This window comes from Sinohyriopsis cumingii, chromosome 12 (assembly GCF_028554795.1).
Source record: "Sinohyriopsis cumingii isolate HCF-2022 chromosome 12, ASM2855479v2, whole genome shotgun sequence".
NCBI classification, from domain to species: domain Eukaryota; kingdom Metazoa; phylum Mollusca; class Bivalvia; order Unionida; family Unionidae; genus Sinohyriopsis; species Sinohyriopsis cumingii.
In genome coordinates, this window is record NC_142972.1 from 88802719 (window position 1) to 88830147 (window position 27429).

At 34.3% G+C, this 27429-nt stretch overlaps 1 protein-coding gene and 1 long non-coding RNA gene across 5 annotated transcripts in view; both read right to left on the reverse strand.

Moving 5' to 3' along the window:
- The window catches only part of LOC149786934 (uncharacterized), a 93610-nt gene extending 87868 nt beyond the window's left edge, over positions 1 to 5742 (reverse strand). Inside the window, exon 1 of the mRNA XM_089975999.1 lies at positions 5643 to 5742. Coding sequence (XP_089832125.1) covers positions 5643 to 5742 — 100 coding nt within the window. The remainder of the gene's footprint in view (positions 1 to 5642) is intronic.
- Positions 5743 to 10355: 4613 nt separating this feature from the next.
- Positions 10356 to 27429, reverse strand: part of LOC149786935 (uncharacterized) — a 28659-nt gene continuing 11585 nt past the window's right edge. For 3 of the 4 annotated variants that reach the window (XR_016425236.1, XR_016425235.1, XR_016425234.1), the window contains one exon: positions 10356 to 10928. This is a non-coding gene — a long non-coding RNA (uncharacterized LOC149786935). Of the gene's footprint in view, positions 10929 to 26198; positions 26672 to 27429 lie in introns of those variants that run through there. The other variant, XR_016425233.1, reaches the window with a different exon arrangement.

Here is a 27429-nt window from a genome sequence, read left to right on the forward strand (position 1 = left end):
TTCAACTAAGAATTTAGACAATTTGATTAGAAGATTTCATTCAAAATCAGAAAAACTCGAATCTTCAAGATTTTAGCAGATACAAAAGGATACAAGTAGAAACAATGCAAATAATGTACATTTATTTATTTTGTAACATATAAATCGGCTGTATACAACCAAACTCATTCCTAAATCTGGAACACATGAACATCATTAGTTTTTTTAGTATTTAACCGGATATAATATTACGGCTGTAGATTTAAAAAAAAAACGCAGAATTTTCTAGCCTTTAATGCGAAACTTAATTTCATAGGATTAACATACACATTATCTGACCGACATAAAGTGACATATCATTCATAACCTCAACCGTTAATGTCCAGTTCCGACACCTACTAACTCACACCCGTTTACGACTAACTTGCTCTAACAGTTACTTATTAATATGGGCATGGGGAGGATGAACAAATAATGGGGTATAAACAATATTATTTCAAGTCCTTAAAAGTAAAATTATTTAATTGTTGAATATTATTTAAGATAGGATTCCTTGGATAAAATCCACATACTTTTCACATTAAGGCACCATTAAAAACGAAAATTATTAAAACTTATTTTAAAATGCCTATCCTTTACCACTCTAATATTATCTTTTAAATAGAATGGCCCATTCCCCATTAATGCAATGCTATATATATATATATATATATATATATATATATATATATATATATATATATATATATATATATATTATGCTGTCTACGTGGATTCGAGTCTTGGACAAGGGTAACGCGGGTACATGAGAAAGCTTGCCAGTAGCTTATCGTGGGTCGGTAGTTATTCTTGTCTTGATTTTCCAGGGTTCTTCCTCCAACAGTTATACTGTCCTCAATGTATAGTCTTTCTTGTGCAGAACAATGGCGTTAACACCTACAACAACATTTATATTATGTAATGTTAAATCCCGTTAGATTCCATGCCTAAGCATGCTATGTGTGTATTGACTTGGATTATATATCACTGGTAGTTGGTCAGTCATAGTGCATATTAAACGTGTGAGCAAATGCCAATTTTTCCCCCTTTATTCTAATTACCCAAAATTTGGGGAAAAAAAACTATGTCCATAAAGTTAATGCAATCTGCAAGTAAATTTATTATTGGTTAATTTGATATTCCAGGGGAGGTAAAAGAATATAACAATTATCTGTATCATGAGGAAAAGAGGTAAAATATCTAGACTTGAAGGACCTTCTCAAAAACTATCATATTTGTGGGCTTTGTCAAGATCAATATTTACGATTAAAAGTAAAAGGTATCCAAACAGAAGCAGCGAATTGTTTGAAATGTATCAAAAATAGCAAAAGCTCAGGATCAGGTCGCTGAACTGCTGAGTTTTTTAAAGTCTTTTAGATTAATACTGGAGACATTGAAGTTAGACAAATTAATGAAGCGTATGAAATGGACGATTCTCGACTGTTTTGAGACAAGACATTATAACTTGCACATCCAAGGAGGATTAGCGAAAACAGTATCTGATGAAATGGCGTCTAATTTCCCTATTTAATGTTGTATACGAATTAGCAATAAAGTGAAGACTCCAAAAATTAAGCCATCTCTGAATAAAATAATAGCAGAGGATCAAATCGGTTTCAAACAGGGAAGATACACTGGTGAAAATACAATGATCGTATATGATATCATGCGCATAGCAGAGGAGTTACAACTTCCGGGGTACTATTATTAATTGATTTGGAAACACATTTAATTATATTTAATGGAAATTATTATTAAAATTCTAACTTTTTTATTTTGGACCAAGTATGAGGCACTGAGACAAAACTATTCATTTTGATATCATGCCCGCAGTTTTAAAAAATAACTATTTTTAACCATTTTTCAAACCTTCCAGAAGTTGTAAGCAGGGTGATCCAATATCTCCATAACTCTTTCTTTTGTGTTTGCAAATATTGCCTATAACATTAAAGAATAAGAAAAATATAGTAGGTATCTAGCTAAAGCAAACATAATTTTCAGTGCCTCAGTTTGTGTATGTCAATACATTGATTCGTGATGGTTCTTTTGAATATTTGTAATCTTCTATTGAAGTATTAAACTTGTTTGCAAGGATTTTAGGAGTAAAACTTACCGTTTTTAAAACAAAAGCAGTCTGAATATATACTAAGAATTACAGTGCAGTAATATTTCATCACAGATTAAATGCATTATAAGTGAGTGATTGAATTTACATCATAGGGCATACAGTTTGCGGTTCTTTTGGATAAAATGGTAAAAATTCATCTTGAAATTAAACAAAAATGGCTAAAATGTGTCTAAAGTATTTTAAAAGCTATCCTCAGCACTACTTTGTAAAATCAGTTTTAAAAACCTAAATTATTGCTAAGCTTAATCATTTTTTAATCACATTGCCAAATTATCCTCACAATTGTTTCAGGGTATAAGATGAATTGTATTTCACCTTCAACTGGATATCAAATGTTGACAGAATTAAAAGAGAGTTTATGATCCAAACTTTTTCTAGCGGTGTCTTGCCGATGATTGTTATTGATAAATCTATAATACCTTTGAAAAATTGGTCACTTTATTTGTATATGAAATATGCGATATTAATTACCTGCTCTTATTAGGAGATGACATTGTGATGACCTTGTCCAATACAACAAAACGGTTGCTTTTTGCACAATGCTTTACTGGCTTGGAAGCTGATCATATAGAAAAATACACCCCGGATAGGAGAAGATGTTATGAAAACAAGTTTATGGATAAACCATTTATAAGGGTTTTGCAAGGTATAGATTTTTTACACGAAATGGTTTGAACATAATACAATCTATATCGGTGATATGCTTACAGATCAGTTGTCTTTGATAGTTTTAAAGCTAAATATGGTCTCAGTACGAATGTCCTTGCCTTTCAAGGTATCATTGTATGTGTAATGTCCCAATGTAAAACGTTACAGTTAGATTAACAATACCGGTCAGAACATTTATCCCTTTCTATTTAGAAACTGTATTGTAGAAGAATAAGGAATGTAAAGACTATTACAATTAATTTTTAAAAATGGCTTTCAGCAAACTAGTGAAGAAAAATGGAATGAAATTGTCATTGTGAATATGGATATATGGCCTGGCATTTATACTTAAGGTCTTAAAATAACAAGAAACTCCAAATTAAAAGGATTCAATTTCAAGCTACTCATATCATTGTACCAATGAATGTATCTTTAAAAAATAAATGCTTCGGAAACAATAGCGTGTTGTTTGGGAAAGGAATGTGATAATCAAAATCGTGGAATGATTCAGAACGTAATGAACATAGATATTCAGCAAAGTGCGAACCCTGTGACATTGATAGATACAAGCAGAGATGGAATAGACTTTATATATGTTTTGTTTTCCTCTAATCAGATACTACATCTATATATGTAAAATGAAAGGGGATTATATTAAATGGGTTAAAAGTTTTTCTTATGGATGCTGTATACTTATATTTGTCTATCTTAAAAGAGATTTTGTACTATAAGAATGTGTGCACACGTACTTGCATATGTGGGCCTGCATTTTCTCTTACACTACATGTATTGTTCCTAGATTATGTTAACTTGTAAGTTACCTTCTGATGGTTCCCTGAGCCAATTGTCAACATATTACGGTGAAAATAAAAAAGAAATAATTACCCATCATGATAAATTTCACTTATGCGTTATAATTCTTCTCATGTTGAATTTCCCAACTTCATATAAGTCAGCACATATTAAATATCGATTTTACAGTATTATCTTTCTCTTGCTAAATGTGCCTTACGCTCTATAATCTACATATTAGATTTGCCTTGTGTGCTATAATATGTGAATATTGTATAACAGGATTCGTCTTATTGCCTGGACATCCAACAACAAAAAAATGGTGACTGTGTTTCTTTTCACGTTTTCATCCATCATGCTAACCATTGGGCATTTCTAACATAGGATTTCTCTTTTTATCAAAAACCCATAAAACAATGGTCCAATGTTAATTTCCGCTTCTCACTATAATCAATATATTATGAACATTTCTTGCAAAAAACTTTTTACGGGTCAGATACACGTTTCATCTTACACAATTAAATTTCCCGCCAAAATAGTCATGTGACGCTGCAATAACGAATTTTGCCAAAGATGGCGATTTAATTTTACGCCTATGAACATCTTAACATAGGATTTCATATCCTGACCTTATCTTCCTTCTACCGATTTTTGCACAGCATTCAGGGCAGATGCACGTTTAGCGAACTGTTCTACTATACCCAATATCACACCACAAATAACATATATGTATGCATGCAGTTAAACTGAGTTCATGATGATCAATTTCACTCTAGTCAAGAAGTCAGACAGGTCATATATGCAGGTCAAACCTACTGTTTAAGTTCTTTTTTTAGAATTTGTTTACGCATAACTGTCATTGGTGACTATATAGAATAAATAAATATTCCTTGCAAGATCATTATATAACTATACCCAATGACATATGTGTTAAAAGTATATAGACATATTAGGACGTTGAGAAAAAGAGATCTGATCTAGAATAAACCAGACTGAATGACGCGGACAATAATGTAACAACGGAAGCACCGCCTTTTGCAAAATCAAAGCTGTACTGTCCTGCACTTTGAATGACAAAGTTTAATAGCCACCCATCACTCCATACGCCCACAATGAGAAACAAATCCAAAATAGACCTTTTTATGACAGCTAAATGGTGAGAGAACTTAGAGTGTATTGAAATGGTTACATCCATTATAGTAGCAAATTTTCGAAGAACAAATATTATTTTAGTATTCCTTAATAAGACCAACAAAAATGCCTACATATGACATTCACGAAAACTTTAAATAGTTGTTACTATTTATTCCATATAGATGTTCATCTAATTTTTATTTCAGTTTACATCTGTTAATATTTTGTAAATAAAAAGGAAATGTAATTTTACTTTGCTGGTGTAAAACCTCCAATCTGTACCGCATGATCTTATTACTTTTCTCGCTGGTGATGTATAAAATTCCCTGCCGGACCTCATAGAATATGTCAAGGAGCGATGGCCTCAATGTTTGTGTGGGCGTCCATGATGAAACCGTGTGTATGGTCACTAGTTCACCTCTGTCTGTCAGTTGATAAATGCAGTGAGGGTGCCTGTTACACACAAATATAAATCCTCGGGTGTCCGTAGTTAAACCAGTGGGTGTTGTTAATCGACTATCTTGAAACAAAAACTTCCGTATATGGGGATTATGAATATTATATGCATGTACACCAGTTGTACGGGAATCACTATGAGACCAACATGAAATATAAACTATGCTGCATTTTACGGCCAAATGACACTCACACCACCCAATACAGATCTGGTGGATAGTACCTGCATGTCCATCTTTGAGGGATACAACGCACCAGCCCATGTTCAGTTTTCTACCGATGACTACAAGTTTGTCTGTTAATTCTACTTTTGCCACTGCGTCACATAAATGAAATCTTGACTTTACATCTATTGACCTGACCGTTTTGATGTGCCCCGTATCACCTTTACATCTAAATGACAGAATTTCTATCTCACATTTCGATAGAATGACAGCAATTCTCCTGCTGCCGAGAAGGCAAATACCTCTGGGATCTGACTTTTGTTTGCCTGATATGGCCAAGAGCTTTCCATCACGGCATCTATAAAGAAGTATATTTCTCGCTTTGTAGTCAACAACAATCATTATGCCTTCAGAAACCACAATACCTCTGTACATGGGAATGTAGCCTGTGGAGAGAAGTGACAACAATCATTGCATATTAAAACAATATACACATTACTGGCATCCTTACTCATTCTTTTAAAATAAATGCAATATATATATATATATATATATATATATATATATATATATATATATATATATATATATATATATATATATATATATATACGGTGACCTCTATATCATGAACCTCATTCATAGTGTACAGTCAAAACATTAACAACATCGTTATCGTAATATTCGTCCTTTCTCCACCAACACAATAATCTAATTATTATCATCATCTAATTTTTCTTTATTGTTACTTACGATATTTATTATAGCGTATAGTTTCTATCTAAAATTGTTGTAACCTTTCCACACATCATGAAATGAAATCCACAAACTTTTATATTTCGATTGGTCATTAAAAAGCCATATATTCTAGGACTTGTGTTCCTTAAACAGATGTATGTATGTATGTATGTATGTATGTATGTATGTATGTATGTATGTATGTATGTATGTATGCATGTATGTATGTATATATGAATGTATGTATGTATGTATGTATGTATGTATGTATGTATGTATGTATGTATGTATGTATGTATGTATGTATGTGTTGGGGTGTTGGCGTGCGTGAGTGCGTGTGGGCATGCATGCATGTATGTATGTATGTATGTATGTATGTAGCAATGTATATGCGAGATAGATACGTTTAACCTCTAAGGACTATCCCGACCCCAGGTACCTAGCTTCAGTGTCATAACTTGGAAGAGACTGATTCCTCGCCTTAGAAGTATATTTACACTTAGTTGCGATGAAGAGACATAGTGACAAATGCCACTAACATTCACCTCTGTGTGAAACCCTAGCCGCTGAGACTTGCGCGTATTTGATACATTGAAAAATATAAAACTTTCCACTCTATAAGCATATATACTCTTAGAAAACAAAACTTTATCTCAAAATGTTAGGTCCAAAATATAAAGCATTTAGCGCTAATAATTGTTTCTGTTTTCCATTCTTGGCAAAGGGTGTAATTATATAACAAGAACAAAGGACGCCACTTATGCGATAAGGGCGACCTCATATTAAACAGGGCAAAATGTTACAAATCAAAACGGGAATTGAACTCTAGTTACTGGTAGTCATTTTGAAATATATGTGAACAAGATGTACCATAGGTTACCAATGTCCACAGGATGTCACACATGATGAATGTATCTGGTTAGAAATTGCAACAATGAAACTAATCACGTCTATATAGTCGGAAAAGACAGACTGGCAATCTTGCTACAAAAAAAATAGAACTTCGAAAGAGAACATTTTTTGTTTATCTATGAATAATCAATATCATATCCAAAACCAGCCTAAATTTTGTTTAATTCATATTTTTCCCAAGAATGATTGTGTTTGATAGTATTGATAGTTCAGACTAAAAATGTGAATATGTCCTCATTGTCCATGACGTACCAATGCCCACGGTCTCCTTGAATTTGTCAGTAGTGTGCGTCTGTGATTTGTATTGATTGTTCAAACAAGATGTGTAAATATGTTCTCACTGGTCATGATGTACTAATGTTCACGGTCTCCCTGATTTTGCTAGTAGTGTGACTCCCTTGTTTTGTATTAATCGTTTAGACTAGATGAGTATATATGTTCTCTTTGTTCATGATTTATGAATGTCCTCATTCTTCATGATTTCTCAATAATTGTGTGCGTCCTTTGTTTGTATTGATATCTGTTCTGTCTTTGTAAAAGTGCAAAAGCGTTCGTGAAATTCTTAGGTCAAATTTAATAAAATATTCTTCATACATATTAACTATTGTGAAACAATTTAATCAAATTTAGTTGTAATAATAACTAAGAAAATCAATAGAATTCATGAATTATATGATGCTTTAATATTTAGTAGAATAGGTTCATATCATATAGAAATAGCTCTTGATATTATCAATTTATTCACACTTACAATATAGCAGTAGATGTTTTGATACATAAGCATATTAACAATTCCAGTACTGTGCTTCAGTGTAAACACATATATGAACAGTATGGAATCACCTGATTGCCACATCGTTGCATGAAGTAACAATTAAAGACGGAGGGAAAATCATAAAATAGTGATCAGCTTTTTATTCTAAAAACGGTTAAAGATATTTATGAGATGAAGAAAACGAACCATAATTAAATCTGAATGCACCAACCCTCGTACTCTGAACAGTTCATTTACGGCTTAATAGCGTTTCTTTTCATTTTCATTCCGCTAGATAATGGGAATCATAGCTGGCCATGACGTTACATTGTCTACGGTTTCCGTGTTGTGGTCAATGTGTGCCCTTAGTTGGCATGGGTTATACAGAATATTTGTGTAAACGTGCGCGTCCTCGCTTGCATTGCTATATTTCATATTCCTTAGAACAAATCATGCAATTTCATCCTTGATACACCACCATTTCCTATTACTTTACTGCCTCAAACTATATTTCTTTTCGCTCTAAGATCGCCAGGACAAATGTCCAAGGTACGCGGTTCCATCCCCGAGTCCTCGATATCTACCAAATACAAGAATGTGTGTGTACACATTACGTACATTAACAGGAAAACCCCATGTTTACACACCGACATTAGGAGGACCTCGGACATTATAAGGTTATCGACCTAATTCTTCATCCTTATGTATGTGGATTAACATGTGAACATATTGAAATATTGAAATTTGTGTGATTTTTGAAGTTAGATCGTAATATGTTTTGGTCTTATTGGTAGAGCCACAATCTTAAAAGGATAAGATAATAGGTAATAAAAAGTGTATAAAATAACTTGTCGGTATGTTATAAGACATACGTTGGGAAGAAATTTTTCAAATGTGTACCTATTGTCACTGGAAAGACTTGTTAAATATATCTCTAATAGCAAAATGTATGTAATTATTAATTTTCTAAGATTAATGTTAATTGTTTTATAAATGAGAGAATACACACCTGATTTGTACAATCCTCTCAACGTTGGTGTGTAAACATGTCGCACGATAAGTCCTCGCAAATGTTGGTGTGTAAACAAGTTGACTATTAAAATAAAATAACTAGTGTTGATGTTTATACCAATAATATGATCTCTCAACGTTGATGGGTAGTCAGTTCAGCACGTTATATTTGACACATGTAGTCATTAGTGTGCTGACCAGCCATTAAACCCTGCACACATACATACATACATATATACATCCATCGATCCATAAATTCATGCATGCATGCATGCATACATACATACATACATACCACCCTGCAGGTATGTAATATTTGTGGGTGTCATCTACCTTTAAAAATGTTTCGGAAGCTTATGGACCTGCGCAAGATTGACTGAAGTGATCTAAATGTAATTAGACTTTGTGATAATACGCCGACCAGCCTGCTAACGTCAGCATTTCGGAAAGACCATTCTGCAATACACTGGCCAAACCGCTACACAAACCGATGCAATCTCATTGACTGTTTAAGGTCAGTTAAATGCACTATAACTGCCTTGATACTAGCTTTTATTGCAATTACGTTACGTTGCAGAATAATACTCAGGTATATCTTCGAAGATATCCAGAGTAAACCTAATTAAGTAAAATAATGTATTTAATTGCAAAATTCCAATCGAATTTGTATTAGAACCATAAATAAATTGTATTATTTCATGCCAATAATAATGATTTTGTAGATCTTTTTTTCGTATATATGTTCATATTTTGAGCCAATGCTTGACCGAACAGCATCTAATTTTGCCATGAACTTATGAACTTGGTTTATAAATGTAAGCAGCAATACACATTCTTTGTGTATTTAGGCTTTATAATAGTTCCGATGACAGTAGCATTAAAACAAGCAAGTACGTATGATTGAGATAATAGTGGCACATGCACACAATTCATTTAAATGTTAAAGCAACACCAGGCCTCAATGGCCTACACATCACATTAAGTAGATGTAATAATAAACATTTAAATGCTAGTGCTGAAATAGTCTTTAAAAAAACATTTTCATTTCTTTGGCAAGGCCATGTGCATTTATTTTGAATCAAAAGGATATCTGAACGAGCTACCTTAAGGTACATGGAGTTCATACAATGATATGAAACAACATTCGTGGTGAGAAACTGTACACATGCTGTAAATGAGACCTAACATTAGTCGAATCTATCTTAAAATATCACTTCCATTATGATAGTACCTTTCAACAATTAAATGTTTAGGAGTTTTGCATCAAAACTGAAAGAGAAATCAACCTTTTTAAGGCGAACAATTGTTTCCAGAGGCAACTTGTTTCACTTGCCAGAGGTAACTGTTTAAGTGGGGTTATATATACTTAATCTATTTCGACCTAATACACAAGCAAAACCAGTATGGAAACAAACATTTTTATTTTGTACAGTAGAAACAAAGTTTAGACAACATGTAATTTAAGCACATTACCATTTTAGTGCAGCCAATGAAGGCCAAGCAAACGTTTGCCTGGCATACGTTTTTTTTTTAAGTAAAAAGAACCTAAATAATATTGCAGAAATATCTCATGTATTATCTGACATCTCTATTTTGCACTGCAATTAATCACTACAGATAAGTTTTACAATAGAAATTGTGCATATTACATTTTTTCCATTTTTAGTATTGATTGTATTATTTGAATTTGGAAGTCTCAAACTGACATTTTGAATTTTAGTATTAATATTTGTGGTCATATGTAGATGATTGATTATATTGTGATGCTATTATATACAAACTGTATCAATTGTGGACACATTTGAATGGATTGGACATATATTTATTTGGTCTGCAGCGGATTCATGCTAGATTCATAAGCTCAAATTTATAGGATTAGATATAGTGCTAAAAATATATCATCTGTTAACAATATGACATATTGGATTCATTGTTGTGACAAAAGCTATCCTTTTTAGCTTCCATTTTGCAACCACGTTTTGCACTTGAAACAAAAATAATAAGACATCGCCAGCTTTTGTCTGCCAATATAGGATATTTTGTAATAGCATCCTGGCACTCTTTCTTTCGAGACACTTTCTCTCTATCTCTCTCTGCCAGGAAACATATTTCAAATGCTGTCAAGAGTGCATCTTTTTCCTCCTTTGTCCATTTTTCATTGGTTTCTTTACTTCTGGAGAAAGAAAGTAAATAGACATAAAAAGATATATGATAATAACGAAGTTATACTTTAATGGGAATAAGAAAGAATGAATTATAGGAGTTCAACTCATTATTAGATAATGGGCTACTCATTTGTACAGGCACCATATTCCCCGAACTTTTAAATCAGAAGTGTTAGTCTTAACGTCATAGCGTATGCTGGCCTCAGTATTGTTCCTTCCCTTAAGCATATCCCATCTCCATGATATTAGTTTCCTTTCAGAACGTTATACCCGGCATATTATTTTTCTTATATGGTTTACAAATGTTGTATGTGGTAATTTGGTTCAATAACGAAGATGTAAAATATGCTATTGGATTAACTTGTCTGATATTCAGTACTTAACTACCTTATTATTATTATTATTATTATTATTATTATTATTATTATTATTATTATTATTATTATTATTATTATTAGAACTGTAAGAATCGTGATGTTGCTGGTTTATTGTTATGGGGTTGGTTCCCTGAATAAACTCCTCCTTGTTAGATTTGTTCCAAACATCCAAACATGCATGGTTTGGTTTGATTTGATGGTTTACATCAAAACAACACAATTTGATAATTTTGTACTGAAGCAAATGTAATTACCAGATGACACATCACGGCCGCCATCCCGTGCTGATATGGTGGCAGGATTCTAATCTGCACAGTTATATTTATAATTATACGTATAGTTACATATGTTACGTTTGTATACATAGTGGCAGTAAGACTGATTTTAGAAATAAACTGAATATTAGCTTCAAAATCTGCGAGGTATAGTGAAATATCTCGATTTAGACATTTTTCCCAGACAGCTTCTGTACAGTTCATGAAAACCTTTGGACTTTTGTCAAAACTATATTAAAACTTCTATTCTCTGATTATCTAGATACCTTTTTTCACATTTAATTACAGATTTGGTTTCCAGAAGATCAGATGCTGTATCTATTTATTGTACCTAAAGTAAATAAAAATAAATTTCTCACATGTATTTTTTATAATTTCCTTAAAATTGAAATTTAACATATGCGGTATCTGCAACTCAATATAAGGCATTGTGTATGCATTTAGTTCCATTCCCTTACAAACAGGACCACGTCAGTTACTTAACAAGAGTCCCTGGTTGGCGTGAGAGGTCTTGCATAAAAACTACATCAAAAGGCCAGTTCTTTCCTTATATACATCTCCATGAGTCTATTACTACTATATTTTGCAATATACCCTACTTTGACAGATCTTACTATTCCATCTAATATTTCGCAATGTTTACTCATGTACACGGCCACTTGACTTTAACTATCCAACCACAAATAGCTCCAAACATGTAAATATGTTGACTATTAGAAACTTGACAACATAGATCCTATGCAATCTACTTGACATAATTGAAACAAATAATAGATATAGACATGCGCCAATAGTAAAGAAAAATTAGATATACATAACACCTCCCCTCATAAGCAATAAGAAAGATGCCTTATGAATGACACGAAATATATAAAACAACGCACTATAGTACAAAGCTACGCGAAAATGCATCTACAATCCGATTCCCGTTTCCTTTGATGTACCTAATGCCTAAGTTATATTTCTGCAAGATCAAACCTTAACTTTAATAGGTTTACATTGACCTTGTTCCATATTATTTTCTAAAAATGTAATACAAGCTCGGCAAAAACTCACTTTTAGTCAAATTAATTGTCAAATTTTCTCATATAATCAAAGAAAGAATTTCCGGATAGTTTTCAGGTGTTCTTTCAAGACGTCCCTGTAAAAAATAATGTCTTCGATGTATGCATCAAAGCCATCTACATGAGATACGCCATGTCCTTTAAACGCTCGAATGTTGAGAAAGAATTTATCATTCCGAAAGGCATCACTTTATATTGTTAAAGTCCACGCGGGAGATACAAATTTGGACATTGCCAAGATTCTCCACACATGTCGAAAGTGGGGACATATTTTTAATTTCCAATCATGTTTATGCGGTCATTTTTTGTTGTTTTGCAAATGAATCTGTTTTGGTGACACTGTTCAATGTTCTGTAGTCAGTGCACATAGGTAAAGTATTATCTGGTTTTGGCACTCGTATACACTCCAATTACGTTGCTTGGTTAAATAAAATCGTTCTGAAACAGATATTCAATTTCCTTTATCAAACATTTCTGCTTGAGAGGATTCATCCTGTGAAGATGTTGTTTCACATGCGTAGAATCTACAATTTCAACATCCTGGTAGATTTTATTATTTCGAAGTAGAAACATTTGGAAATAAGCGCAATATTGACATATCAGCTGTTTTAACCCATTCCAGGAGTGTTGATATATAATTTAAGTCAATTTCGTTTAAACTGTATAAAGAGCATGATGCTTACCATAAAGAGGATTTTTAGATGTGATCAAGAGAGCTTATTGTCCAACTTAGAGACATAATAAAGAAAAAAGCCTTTCAAAAGGACTTAAACTGAATGATTCTTGAACCTTCCCCCAGTGTGAAGTCTTATTGAATTCTAAATAACCATTGAATGAAGTTTCATTGGCTAGACTTTGAATTTCCTGTCTGTATAACTTTTATAGCTAATACGACTCTATAGTCTTACACACTGTAAACTAAAAGAGCAAGAACCAATAGGTTTTATAAGATTTAACAAATAATTTATATCCCTAGAAGTCAAAGTGAATATTTGAAAGAACTTACGGCAATATGAATTAAATCCCAAATAGTGTTATCGCAAATTCAAATGTATGATGTGCCAACTGAATTCCAGTGGTTTTTCTATATTTTGTATGTGTTGATGTGCATGTAGTCATAAATTTGATAATGAGCCAGTTGTCTTTTTAGTGTGACGATGTGATAACGGTCTTTTGATCTATCAAAATAATATAATCCAAAAATGTTCTTGTCTGAATCCCCAAATTAATCTTACAGTCCAAGAATATTCTTGATGAGCTCTTTATAATTCTGGTGAATAACAATTTGAATTAATAATTCCACCCAAATGAAATGCTGAACAGAACAATAATACTTATTCTGCATCAGATGTTAAATGCGAGAATGAATAATTTCTCAAGTAAACTAGATTATACGAAAAACGAAGACAAAAAATAGAACCAGTATGAGAGTCAAAAGTACATTTCTAGAAGATTTTTAAGTTGTCAACAAGATAAGGTTTATGACTTAGTTATAATAAAAACGGGAAACATCAGGAAGACCAGGTTTTTGGGGATATTCCAATCTCATAGACCCAGAGGAAATATAAACATGTTTACTAAATAATTATCTGAATAATTATTCTTAAGTCATCAGAAAATGGTAACGATACATTATGTTCTTTGCAAGATAAACGTTACTGGGCAGCTACAACATGGACTAGGTTTTCGACAAAGTTAGGTGCTCAATACAATTGATTATAACATATAATCATTAAGAAAACCAATAAACAACCAAGAAAACCAAAAAGCTATGCAAATTAAATATACGGAACATCGTTCACTAACTACTTGTCATCACCACCAGCAGTTACCTCAGGTGATCTCCAGCTTCTCATAAGGACCCCATGTTTAACAAAATAACATTCTTATACATGAACGGTTTATATTTCGCTAATAGTCCTTTGAAGAAAAAAAAAAGGAGATAGCGTAATCTTTTTCCTGTTAGACACCTAGCGATTTTCTTTTGTCACCCTGATTGGATCACTATGAGTAATATCTTTGTAATGCCCAATAACTGGAGCAAAGGTGACCTTATCGAAATAATAACCAATACATATGTCAGCTAAAGAATTATATTTTCTAATCAACTTCATTCTCAAGATGTATTTTTGTCATAGGTCTAGTAACTTCATTGTATGAATCAGGGGTTTCAGTTTTAATATCATCCAAGTTAAATATATCATCTACAAATGGAATAAGCACTACCTTAAGCACTACCTTATCTTAAGTCATTGCCTAGCAATAAATGAACACCACCCATGGGAATAAACTCACCACTCCGACAGTGACAGGTCCTGGGCTATGTCTGATGACACTCTCTGAATAATAACACATTTATTAGAAAAAAGACTTCACAGAAAATGGCAACTTGCCTGATACTAAAAGTTCATGTTACCCTAAATATTTTAATAAGGATAGTATTGGCGCAATCAACAATAAGTAATCTAGAACATTTTTTAAATAATGGTTCATACTTCTCCATAATAAAATCAGAATTGGGATTGTTTGACCCAACAACTGTATTGCTTCCACTCCAAATCCTCCAAGATCGGATTGGGTAAACAAAGCTTACCACCCTAGACGACCTTGTGAAATCTGATTGGTTTCACTATGTGAAACCACAGCAACAGAGACAAAGAAATTCCGAAAGGAAAGAAAATAAATTTCAAAAATAAATCTTAACTTAACTGAAGGATCCCCCAATTACTGTTACGACCATATGGCCATAAACTAAGAAACAGAATGAAACAAATTTTGTAAAAATGAACATTAAAAATGTAATTACAAAAGAGGAACGTACAATATTATGAATTCAATTTAAAATAATTCCAAAAGTTCTATCGCAGGTCCTAAAAATCGACTATTCATGCAAAAGTAGAATTGCTCCAAAAGATGCTGTGTTTAGTATATAGTCTTATCCTTCGCAATTTTATCTGGTTTATATTTATGCAGACTTGTAAATAAATGAGATAAAATTAAAAACAAAATCCTAAATATTTATAATTTAGAAGTATACTGTTCTACATAATTTTAAATTCTACTGTGATCCTTCAGCCCAGTGAGAATGTAACGGGTCATTCAAGTGTTTGAAAGGACGCGGTGATAAATCATTACTGTTGGGACAAGTCAACATTTAAGTATAAATTTTCTAACTTTAAGAGAATATAGTCCTGGAGGCATTGCTTCTGATACAAGAATTATACGTCAAAGCCCGAACGGTAATGGGTTTTCCACCCATATACTAGAAAATTTATGTTTACCTCTATTTTTTAATTTCAATTTCTTTTTTATTTCAAGCCATGGACATGATATGTTTTTCTACTTTTATGCAAACAAAATTGTTTCCATAATTAGCTGATCGTACACTCGAGCACAAAAAAGTCTTCATCCATCGAAATTTTGTATATGCATCGGGAAAGGAATAAATATAATTCCTTCATTTAGACGAATTGGATATTGAATGTAAGAATTAAAAGGCCCCCACTGACTTTTTTCACACTTGTTGATCGGGAAAGAAATTAATCATTGCAAAATTTGTAAATACTTGTCATAATCAATTCATTGTTGTAATAAACCACTTGTCGGAGGAAAATTGCAGACAAAATCAATGCCTTTAGATGTGTCTAATTTACCCTCGCTGATTGGTCATTTTTATCAGCATGATTGACAAGTTGCAACAATGGCGGTAAGATTCGGTGATTGCAAATATGGCAATGGTAAGTGGAGAACATGTGCGACAGTGGCTGTTTCTTCGGTTTTCGCTTGCTCGGGCCACTTCACTTTCATGGCTTATTCATGCTAATAATAAAGGGGTTGCACAACGTGTGTCTTGCTTGTTAAATAAGAAAGAAGTCATGGGCAAGCGGATGCGATGCATAAAGGTAAGCAAATCCAAAACCATATACTATATTACTCTTGCTGTTGAGTCCAATTAAATACGAAAGCAAGGGATGACTGCCACTTTACCCACAATTAGTGTCCCATCAAACGTTCGTTGTGATTTTTATGTTTATTGTTTCAGTTATATTATAGTTTAATCGTGGACATGATTTGCAAGTAACAACCTCCTTGCTCCAAAAATGATATTAGGTTTTTTGAGTAAAAAAATCGTATCGGGATTTCACAGTACTCTGAACAGCATACCTAGCTTTTACATGACTTATCTTCATTGAACTTTATATATATATATATATATATATATATATATATATATATATATATATATATACTTCCTATCATTTAGATTTTCACGTTAACATGCAAATAAGAAAGTATCAAAAATCTAGTCTGATATGTAAGATGCACAATACTCAAACTACCGGGATTCTTTAGAAACAGTGTTTTGTGTTTGCATAAGTGATGCTTACATAGCAATACTATGTTTTCCCACAAAGAACTGTTTTTGGTATAACATTGGGAAAGGCTAACATACTAGACAAGAATTAAGAATTTTTTAGTACCGGACAGGCAGTGGCCAAGACTCCCACCTCCATGAGTCTCTCTACCTATGAGAGAAATATGATAGTGGCAGCATGACATCACAGGGAGGAAGTCTTCGAAGCTGTAGTCAATGTCCAATGTAGAAGAATTCCAAGATTAACTCAACGGCCACTTGTTCGTGACAAGTGCGAACCATACATTAACATGGCATTCGGTTGTGGTCTACAGCCTGGAGGGAAATGTTATCCTCCGCCAGGGTGCAACTGCATGCGATAGGCCAGGGATGCCTAAATGACATTGGATAGATATTTTATAATGGATTAGTCTCAGCCTAGGTTACCAATGACCTCGCAATCCGATGTACACCAGGACTGAAGCAACAACTATGTTACTGACGCATCCACCATCCATGTAAGGGCAAGATATAGCATCTTCATTGGAATGTGGAACATTAAGGCTATTGGGGAAACTCGATGAGATAACCCATGAGATCGCATGCTCCCGATAGCACATACCTGGATTCTGCGATATGTGCCAGAAGAATTTAAGAGAGATCAACTGTGAAGGACACGGAATTTGCTTCATTGAGAATGAGTACAAGCATAAGCATTGAGTCAGATTTATGATACATAAAGACATTGCTAGTGCAGTAATGTGTTGCCTACCAGTGTCTAACAAGACGGTTGTCAATCGATTGATTGCATCTATCTTCAACATCATCATATTTAATGACGAGGAAGTAAATGCGTTTTACGACCAGATTCAAGCTTCCGTTAAAACGACCCCCAAGAAGAAGAGTTCAGTTATAGAAGGAGAGTGGAATGCCAATACCGTAGAAGACGAACAGGCAGACTGGCGGGAAGTCTGTGTTCCATACTACAATAAGCGTACGAATGAGAGGGAACTCAATTTCCTTGACTTCCCCATCTATACTAACCCAGAGTCAATGAACAGCCATAAATTATCTAGAAGAGGCATATTTCAGACGGAAAAGTTCACGACTGGATTGAGCACATCTTGCTGAGGAATCGCATCCGGTCTGTGGATAACATTGTCATAACACGTAGCTTACCAGTAGCTTACATGGGCAGCAATCATAACCTGGCGGAGACGATTTTGATAGGCTAGGATCAACTTTGAACTTCAAAATCTTAAAGATCCAAACGTTGCTCAAGCGTTTGATGCAGCAATAGGCAAAAGGTAACATTGCTCACAATTCATGGTGTTCAGGAAATGAATTTGATAACCACCTGCACCACGGCAGCAATAGGCATTACCAGCAAGATGCTTGGCACGTGTGGTGCTCACAACAATCTGCAACAAATATCTGGCAAACAGTAGAATGACCCTCCATATGGAACCAGTCTCTGATCGTCACTCTTCTTTTTTTTTTGAATCTACAGTTGTGTAAGTACCAAACGATCAGTCTCATTAACAATAATCCCACCCAGACTGAAGCTTTAAACTAAGCACATCATTCCTGAAGCATAGACAGGCTTCAGAGACTGAAGTAGCACTCTTGAACAGCTCACGTCATTGGCAACATCGGATATCGGTTCATAATGACAGTCAGAGACTGACAATGGTGTAATCTCTCACACACTCTCCTCAACATCTACCTGGAAAGAATCATGTCGTAATACCGATGACCTGGAACACCAGGTGGGCAGAATTAATGCTGGAGGCAGAACAATCTGCATCCTACGCTTTGCTCATGATACAGATCACCTAGCAGGAGATAACCAAGAACTGGAAATCTTAGTGAACCATTTTAAGCAATAAGCAATAAGGTATGGGATGAAGATCAGCGCTGAAAAGACCAAGCTGATGATAAACAAACCCAGTGGCATCCAAACGGAAATAAGAGTCAATGGACAGAAGGTCAACAAAGGTATATGCTTCAATTACCGCCTCTGATGGCGGTTCAACATTAATGTTCTTTACGGTTCTGTCCAGACAACAATTGTTCTGTCTAGACCGAAAAATATTCGGAAGGACCAAAACATTACGTTCGGGTACAAGATGCAATTGTGACATAAGAAGATCTGCTCACCAACGTAAAGATAGGCAATCTAAGATGGCATGTCACGTCTCTCGCTCATTTGGCTAGACAAATGCAATCGTACAGGGCACAATGAGAGGGAAGAGAAATCGAAGTAGACGGAAAAAGCGATTGGAAGATAATATCAAAAAGTGGACAGGCGTGGACTTTGCAAAATCCCAAAGAGCATTGGACAAAAGGGTACAATGAGGAGATATTTTGCAACGTCATCAGTGACTTCCCTAGGACGAGTCAGCTTAAAGGAGAAATGAAAAATTGAAATAATGATGCTGACAAATGCCCAAGAGGAAGGGTAAGTCAGCTTTTCGGAATCGGATAAGATAATGCTATCACACAGTTTGAAAGACTGATGTATTGAATTAGAGTTCTTTGTTGATGTATTATTATAGATGACCTCTTTTAAAGCATTTCATTGTAAGACACTAGTTTATGTTATATCAAGAATCCATAGTAACTCAGTTGGTAGAGTGTCTGACTCACAGTTGAATGACCACAATTTCAATTCTATAATAGGCTGCTTAGGTGTCTTATTTGTAAAGTCACTTAGCTAACAATTATTGTTGCACGGCATAGTCATAAATATGTTAAAATTGACGTAAACCCCCAAAACGTCATACGCAATTTGTTTAGTCAGTTTTCATATTATATTATGCAATGTAATGTATCGTGTCTAATCACCTTAGATATTTAAAGGACACAATGAAAAGATATATAAACGTCAGGCATAAAACATACATGTCTACTCTAAACAAAGGAATATACTCTGCACAAAAAGATGCTTTCTACATGTGCTATAACATGTTTTGGAGACACAGCGAACACTGTTGATCAATAGTGGGTGAAGAGGATTGAAGTTGAAGTTGCGATGGTGATTTAATCAATGCCGTATTTTACGCTGTTCTTTTAAAGCAGTGTACATTATGCGTTTTGTGAGCCCAACTTTGTTTTAACACTGTTCCAATTGTGCTCAGTGTATTGGATTCTTCGAAATAACATTTAAAATTATATTGCATGAGTCGAATATAAGACAAAGACTGACACAAAATAAAACAAAAACGAAATATCTTCGCCGTGTTCATTCACGAAGTTTTCTTTGAAACAGCGTTTCTCACAGTACAAAGAACTGATTGTAGACTATGCATGAAAAATGAAATATGTTGGATGCATGAATAAATTAGGGCCTGATCTAGACGAAATTTCTTCACAACCCCACAAACCACTACCAATATAGAGAGCAGACCTTCTCAACCAATTCACCCCCTCCGCGCTTTGGAAAGATAACAGCGAGAGGGAAGTACATGATAATGGTTTATGTGCCTATATTTGGGCGGAGTGTATAAAATTACCACTCTGTTCCCCGCCTATCTCTCCATCTGTTCAAAACTCTTTATAGTGTTTGTTTTCTTTTTTACTTTTTGGCACGATAACTTTAGTTTGCGGCATCTACAGTGGCCAAAATAAAGAATGGCGACACATCGTCGTCTTCGTTCTACATGCGCTTTCCATACAAATCTTCCCTAGCGGTGCATTCAAAAAGTTATCTGGAGGGTTACATGCCTCTTATGGTAAGGATACCTTCACTTCCGTATGATAGGCCATTTCGTCATCGGCTAGGATCTCTTACAACGCCTATTTCGATTGTGTAAATGGTGTTGTATGCACGCGGTCGGGTATATATACTACTTCGTCTGCATGTTTGGTTCGTATAGGATGGAAGAGATGTGCTCATACGAGCATGCTTTTTGCTCGGTCAAGAGCTCAATCTGAATTAATGTTTTTTCCATGTCCGTTTTTGTTGTCCTGAAGACAGTGTGTTCCACGTCATAATTTCGGACTTGAGTTTGTCAAGGTGGGTGACTCCGATAGCTTACTCGGCGGACTACATCTAGCCGTTCGGCCATATAGTCTTTAAACTGATATATACAACGTCACACTTTGGTAGGTACCCAAATCTACAGAGGTCCTTAATGAATACATGAAAGTGTTTTCTTGTTTGATCTATACCTCCGCCCTCTTACCGGTTAGAATCATATTTCTTAAAAGGTTATACGGACTGTTCTTACCTTGCCATGGCTCTGGTACTGCCCGGATACGTCTGAAGCACTGTATTTTGCTACAACGACATTTATTAACTGATTGTCGAGTTGTTTCCCTTCTTTTAGTTCTCAAACTTATTTTCCTAATTGTGGGGTCTCACTATTTTCTACAAGGACATGTATCTAATCTGCTGTTGAGTTTATCGTATACTTTTAGATGTGTGGACATTGCGATACGTTTGTTGGCGCCTCGCTAATTATGGTATGTGAGCTGGTCGCTATGAACTTTCTGTAGCCGGATCCAAGAAAAGCCAGGTTTTCTCTATGGATTATTTGCTGGCGGTGTTTTTCCGGCTAGTTTCCAACAGCAAGTACATTCAACATGCATTGAAAGCTTGATAGACAATTGGTTTTCACATGGCGACACATCCAGTGTCTTCGTGCCACTATCGTTTTCCATAGTGATCTTCCTTTGCGTTACCTTCAAAAAGCTAACTGGCGGGTTTCATGTCTCTTCTGGCAAAGATACTTCCACTGCCGTCTGGTAGGTCATTTCTTTCTCGGCTACGATCTCTTACAACGAATATTTTGATTGTGTCAATGGTGCTGGATGAACGCGGTCGGTAATATATGCTACTTCGTATGCAGGCTTGGTTCATGTATTATAGAAGATATGTGCCCAACCGAAGCATGCGTTTTGGTTGGTCAGGAGATCAGTCTGTTTCAGTGTTCGTCCCATGTCCGCTTTTGTCTTCCTGAAAACAGTATGTACTATGTCGGAATTTTGGACTTGCGTTTGTCTAGGTGGATGACTCTCATAGCTTACTTGGCAGACCTCGTCAAGCCGTTCTTCCATATTGTCTTTCAAATGATATATACAAAGTGTTAGTTTGATAGGTACCAAAATCCTTAGAGGTCCTCAATGAAGACATGAAATTGTTGTATTATTTGATCTATACCTTCGCCCTTTTACAGGCTAGAATTCCATTTCTTAAAAGATTATCTGGACTGTTTCTTGCCTTGCCCTGGCTATGGTACTGCCCGGATACTTCTGGACCACTGTATTTTGGTACAATAACATTTTTGTAATTGATTGTCGAGTTGCTTGCCTTCGTTTGGTTGTCTAACTCATTTTTCTAATTGTGAGGTCTCAATATTTTCTACAAGGACTCGTATCTAATCGGCTGTTGAGTATATCTTTTAGCTTTAGATGTGGGAACATCGCGGTACGTGTGTTGGCGCCTCGCTAATTGTGGTGTGTGAGCTGGTCGATATGAGCTATCTGTAGCTTGTCCAAAATAAGCCAGGGTTACTCTATGGATTCTGTGAGGGCGGTGGTTTTCGGGCAAGTTTCTAGTCATGGGAAGCTTTGTTTGGTATCCGATTGTTCTACGAGTACCAGAAACCTCTTGGAAGCTTCGATAAAAAAAAAGATCGTGCTTGTCTTCACCAATATTTCCATTATAAATTTAGCCTGCTGTGGTGCCCCTGGTGTATTGCTATCTATGCTACGGTACCCACCGTCTTTCTAATTTTGTTCTTATGATCGTTACTGGTTAGGGGGGATGTATTCTTGTTCCAACGTTACTTTAATAGAGATGTTTGTCGCTTTGCGTGACAGTAGCTTAGGATAATCTTCACTAAAGACTTTGCTGAAGTGTGGTCTGATACTAGACAGCCATCGGAAAAACAAGTTTATTATTAAGGCATTATACTTATAATTTATAACCGATATTTGCTTTAGATTACTTTTGCATTGTAAAAATCACACTCCACATCATGTTGTTTAATAACATGTTTTCAACAGGCATTTAATGCTTCAGAGAAGAAATGATTGGTTTTCAAATATGTATATAGGACAGACTACCCGGTATACACGTAGGTAATCTTATATTTAGGTCTAATGTGCTCTCGAATTTTTTGTGATCAGTTAACATATATTTAGTTCTGTAAGATGGAATTAAGAAACTGCATAAAGCTGCTACAGATAAGGGCACTTTCAACAAAGCTTTAATGTGTTGTCTTCAATCCCTGAGTCTTTTGTACTTTGTATTTTTAAACTGTGAATTCAAGATTGTAGCTGCAAAGTCCTTGGAATCTCTCTCTCTCTCTCTCTCTCTCTCTCTCTCTCTCTCTCTCTCTTTGTGCCAAGTTTGGAATCACTGTCCACGCAGGTATCATCTGTGGAGACATTGTCAAACATTCTGTCAAACAAATTGTCTTCAACCTCAACTTACTCTAATTTCTCGCCGGTAGATACAGATAGATACAGTGAAGTGCCCATAAACTGCTTGTCGCTACTTTTGTCAATATCCCATTATCCCCAACGGCAACAGCCGTAATGTTCATCACATATGATTGCATTTCTACAAATTACAAACTTTATGAATAATGTAAAATGTATTGCAATTAATCATTCAAGATATTCTATAAGTGGGTCCTAATGGAATCTTTTAAATTGTAAAAGTATTTACAAACTATGAAATTTTAGATGTGCGATATGGAATAACAGATTTAATATCTGTATCGTATTCCGTATCAGCTATGCAAATTAAAATGGGTATTTAATATAAATAGGTATTGTATAGTTTCATATTAACACAGAGAAGAAACTTCAGTTATATTTATTAATTGCTAGACCCCAGATGGGGAGAAAATGCAAACTGAATAGCTGGTTTTGCAAATATAGTAAACAACACTTTGATTCAGCAAACTGGTATGATTTATGCACGTATTCTTGAGAAATAAAACCTCTTATTGTAATTTTATCTTTTATTTACAAGAGCTATTTTTATTTTGAAAATTAATACGTAGTTATTCTAATAGGGGTGTTTATTGGAGTACTATTAGCATTAGTACCATCGTCCTAACAATCCCGCAAAAACCAGCTTAAAAATAGACTACGATCCCAGCAACAATCCTGAAACATAACAGTTATATTTAATCACGCGTATAACAGCTGTTCAAGTTCTGTAACTTCCTTTCTTCATGGGACTAATAAAGTACTGTGTGAATTTTTATGACATACCATAATGGATATATGTTGATCTACAAGCCTCGATAGGTTAGGAATTTATGTTGCTTTGTTAATGGAGTGGTGGTATTAGAAAGGGGGAATACTATTAGAATAATCACGGTATATCTCAAATTAAGAACAATTAAAATATGATTGTAGTAAAAATGTTCTATATCAATACTGCTGTTATTTATTGCCAGGCATTGATGATGTAATTAGAATTTATCGCTATGATTGCAACAACGGTGACATTGTATTACTGTATGCAGTTTTACAGCTTTTAAGTTTAATACTACCACCACAACCACCGCTACTACAAATTATTATCATCATCATCTTCACAACCATTTCTTTCTCTTTTTTCAAGTATTTCTTTCTTTCCTTCTTTTCTTATTTGCTTTATTTTTCGCAGGAAATCTAGAGTCTGTATAGCTTATGTTTTTGATCCGATGGTAATAGTTGTTCTTCAACTTCTTTGCTTTCCATTTCTCCTAAGAATTAAAAATACCATCAAAATACATCAAAGTTAATTTTCGCAACGCTGTAACAGCCAGGCTTACATTTATTTAAAATATGTGTATTTACTTGCATGATAAAATAAATTTGTTTGTAATAAGTTAATCAAAGAAGTCGTTTTTCTTACAACAAATGCCATATGCCATATACGGCTGATCTATTATACTGCTATTCGTGAGGTAAAATAATACCAATGTGAACCACAGTCTAGTTTAAAAATTCTTTAATTTGTTTATATAATTGTATTGAATGCAAATGAATGAATGCAAACAAAGAGAACGGGGATATACATCTGTAATGGCTTGTTAAAGAAATGAATATGATACATATCTCCCATCCACACGGCTTATATAGATTGCAAGATTTACTGTAAGGAGTTGAGTGAACAATATGTGACAATTACCTTTCAGAACGTTTACAAAAGATATGAGTCCACCGAGTACATTTTCCAACACTTTTGTAATAAATCTGTGTAATGACTTCTAAGGAGGTCGTGGTTTATTCAGAAAACTGTTTACACTTAAGTGATAAAATCGGTTCGCACTGGCGACAAGGCTCACCAAATATTGATTTACTTTTCAGCTTATTTATAAAAAGGAACAATCAAGATGCATTAATAATATGAAGACCTACTATTGATTACCTTAATAATAAGAAATAGTTTAGTGAAGAAGTGTGGATTGCGCAACTCAATTTATCTATTTACATTCTTGTCTTCATAATTTATGATTAAGGATAGCTACACCCTTCTCCCAGGGTTCCATTTATACAAGTAATTTAGAATTCATACAGGTTTAAAGTCTGTATACGAGTGTTTTCATTTATTATTGCTAGGATATTAACATGCGACAGATCATTTGTTAGTGCACTTTAAATAAAACTGACGTTTTGAATATCAACCAAGGCTAGCCAAACTGTCACGAGAAACGTACTAAATCCAATATCTGATACATCATATAGCTAAAAAGAGTGTTCAAGTACGGTTAAAACTAGCTACAGTAAAACCGAATAATATATTCTAATATAACATGCTTCATGGTATAATAATGTTTGAAATTGAATATATCTGCTAGTTTTGATCTTGCTTCGTACTGTTAGACGTAGCTGTATCATTACCATGTTAATAATGCAACCTTAAAATTGACTTGACATGCGCATTAGCTTACAACTTCATGTACCACACTCAAGATCGTTTACACAGGTCATGATTGTGTGAAATTTACATGCGGTAAACTAAAGGTAGCCCTTTGCTCAAAAAGATGCCCCTGCCTTAGACTATACCACTGTTTAATCAGCAAAGATTCATATACATTATATAACGTTGCGGACTGTCCGAGACAAAACTAGTGATAATTTTCTAATTTGTTTCTAGGAGACGGATGTACATAGTTATAAATAAAATAAGTACTTTACTATTTATTAAAAATAATACTAGTACCAAACTATTAATAAAATAGTTGGTATTAATGCACAAGGAAGACAAAAAACGTCAGTAGCTTTTGTGTATTCGGCATTTTGTATTTCTCGCTCTCACTATATCTTTCCTTCGCTCTACCTTTCGGACTGATACATATTAAACAATAACTTATTTATATAGTATCCGTTACAAAATCCAATAGCATTTATACAATTATGAAAAAGAAATAAAAGAACACTTATGACAAAACAAAACGGAACATAATTTAACTTCATCGCAGAACGCTCTGGTGACCTAGTGGTTACAACGTCGCCTCGGATGCAGGAGGTCGCGGGTTCGAACCCCGGCCGAGTCGTACCAAAGACTTATCAAAATGGTACTAACAGATGCCTCGCTAGGCGCTCAGCATTCAGAGTGCTGTTAGGACTGGTCGATCAGGTGTCAGGATAACGTGACTGGGTGGGACATGATGTTACATGTCTACGGTTTGATGTCCCATCACTATAAACTGCCGAACTGCAGACAACCTAGCGATAGGAATGATATTTTTTAAAGCTATGTTGCAAATCCAGATCACATTGACAATTTCATTGCAAGATCATGCCTAACACTATACATATTAGATTAAGGAGTCATGTAACTTATCGGTTATGGTTACATCATCAATGGAGGTCTGACGGGTATAACAAGATATTGTTGATGAAAAATTTGAACATACTTTGACAAAATGCGATGAAACGACGATACAACTAATTGTTCTCAAATTATATCGGAACAAAATGATTTAAATATCATTAATGTAACTTTAGTTGTTTTTATCTGCAAGTTATAATTTTCATTTCTATTCGAACCATTAAATTTGTATGCATTAACATTCCTTGAGAGACCTATAAATTCTATATTATATTCCTATTGTAGCAACATATGAAAATACTGACTTTGGAAAGGATAAGGCTGTTCACGACGTGTATCTGCGAGGTAGGTAATTCACATTATTTTATATATTTAGTTAAGTTGTCATACTTTTTGCTTCGTTAGCAAACATCAGTTGCACGGAACGTTGTAAACATTGAAATCTTACTTTTTAGAAACATGTTAATCATTTTTAAAAGATCCTAAAGCTCAACTTTCAGAGAAATCATAAACACCAAAATGCTAAGGTTGTGTATGTCATTCTATCAACGGATAGTAATAACTGAGATACCCTTTTTCAATAAAGGAAAGCAATTTGAAATTTATTAGTCAATAGGAACATAGTGTAATATAATTTAATACACAATTTTTT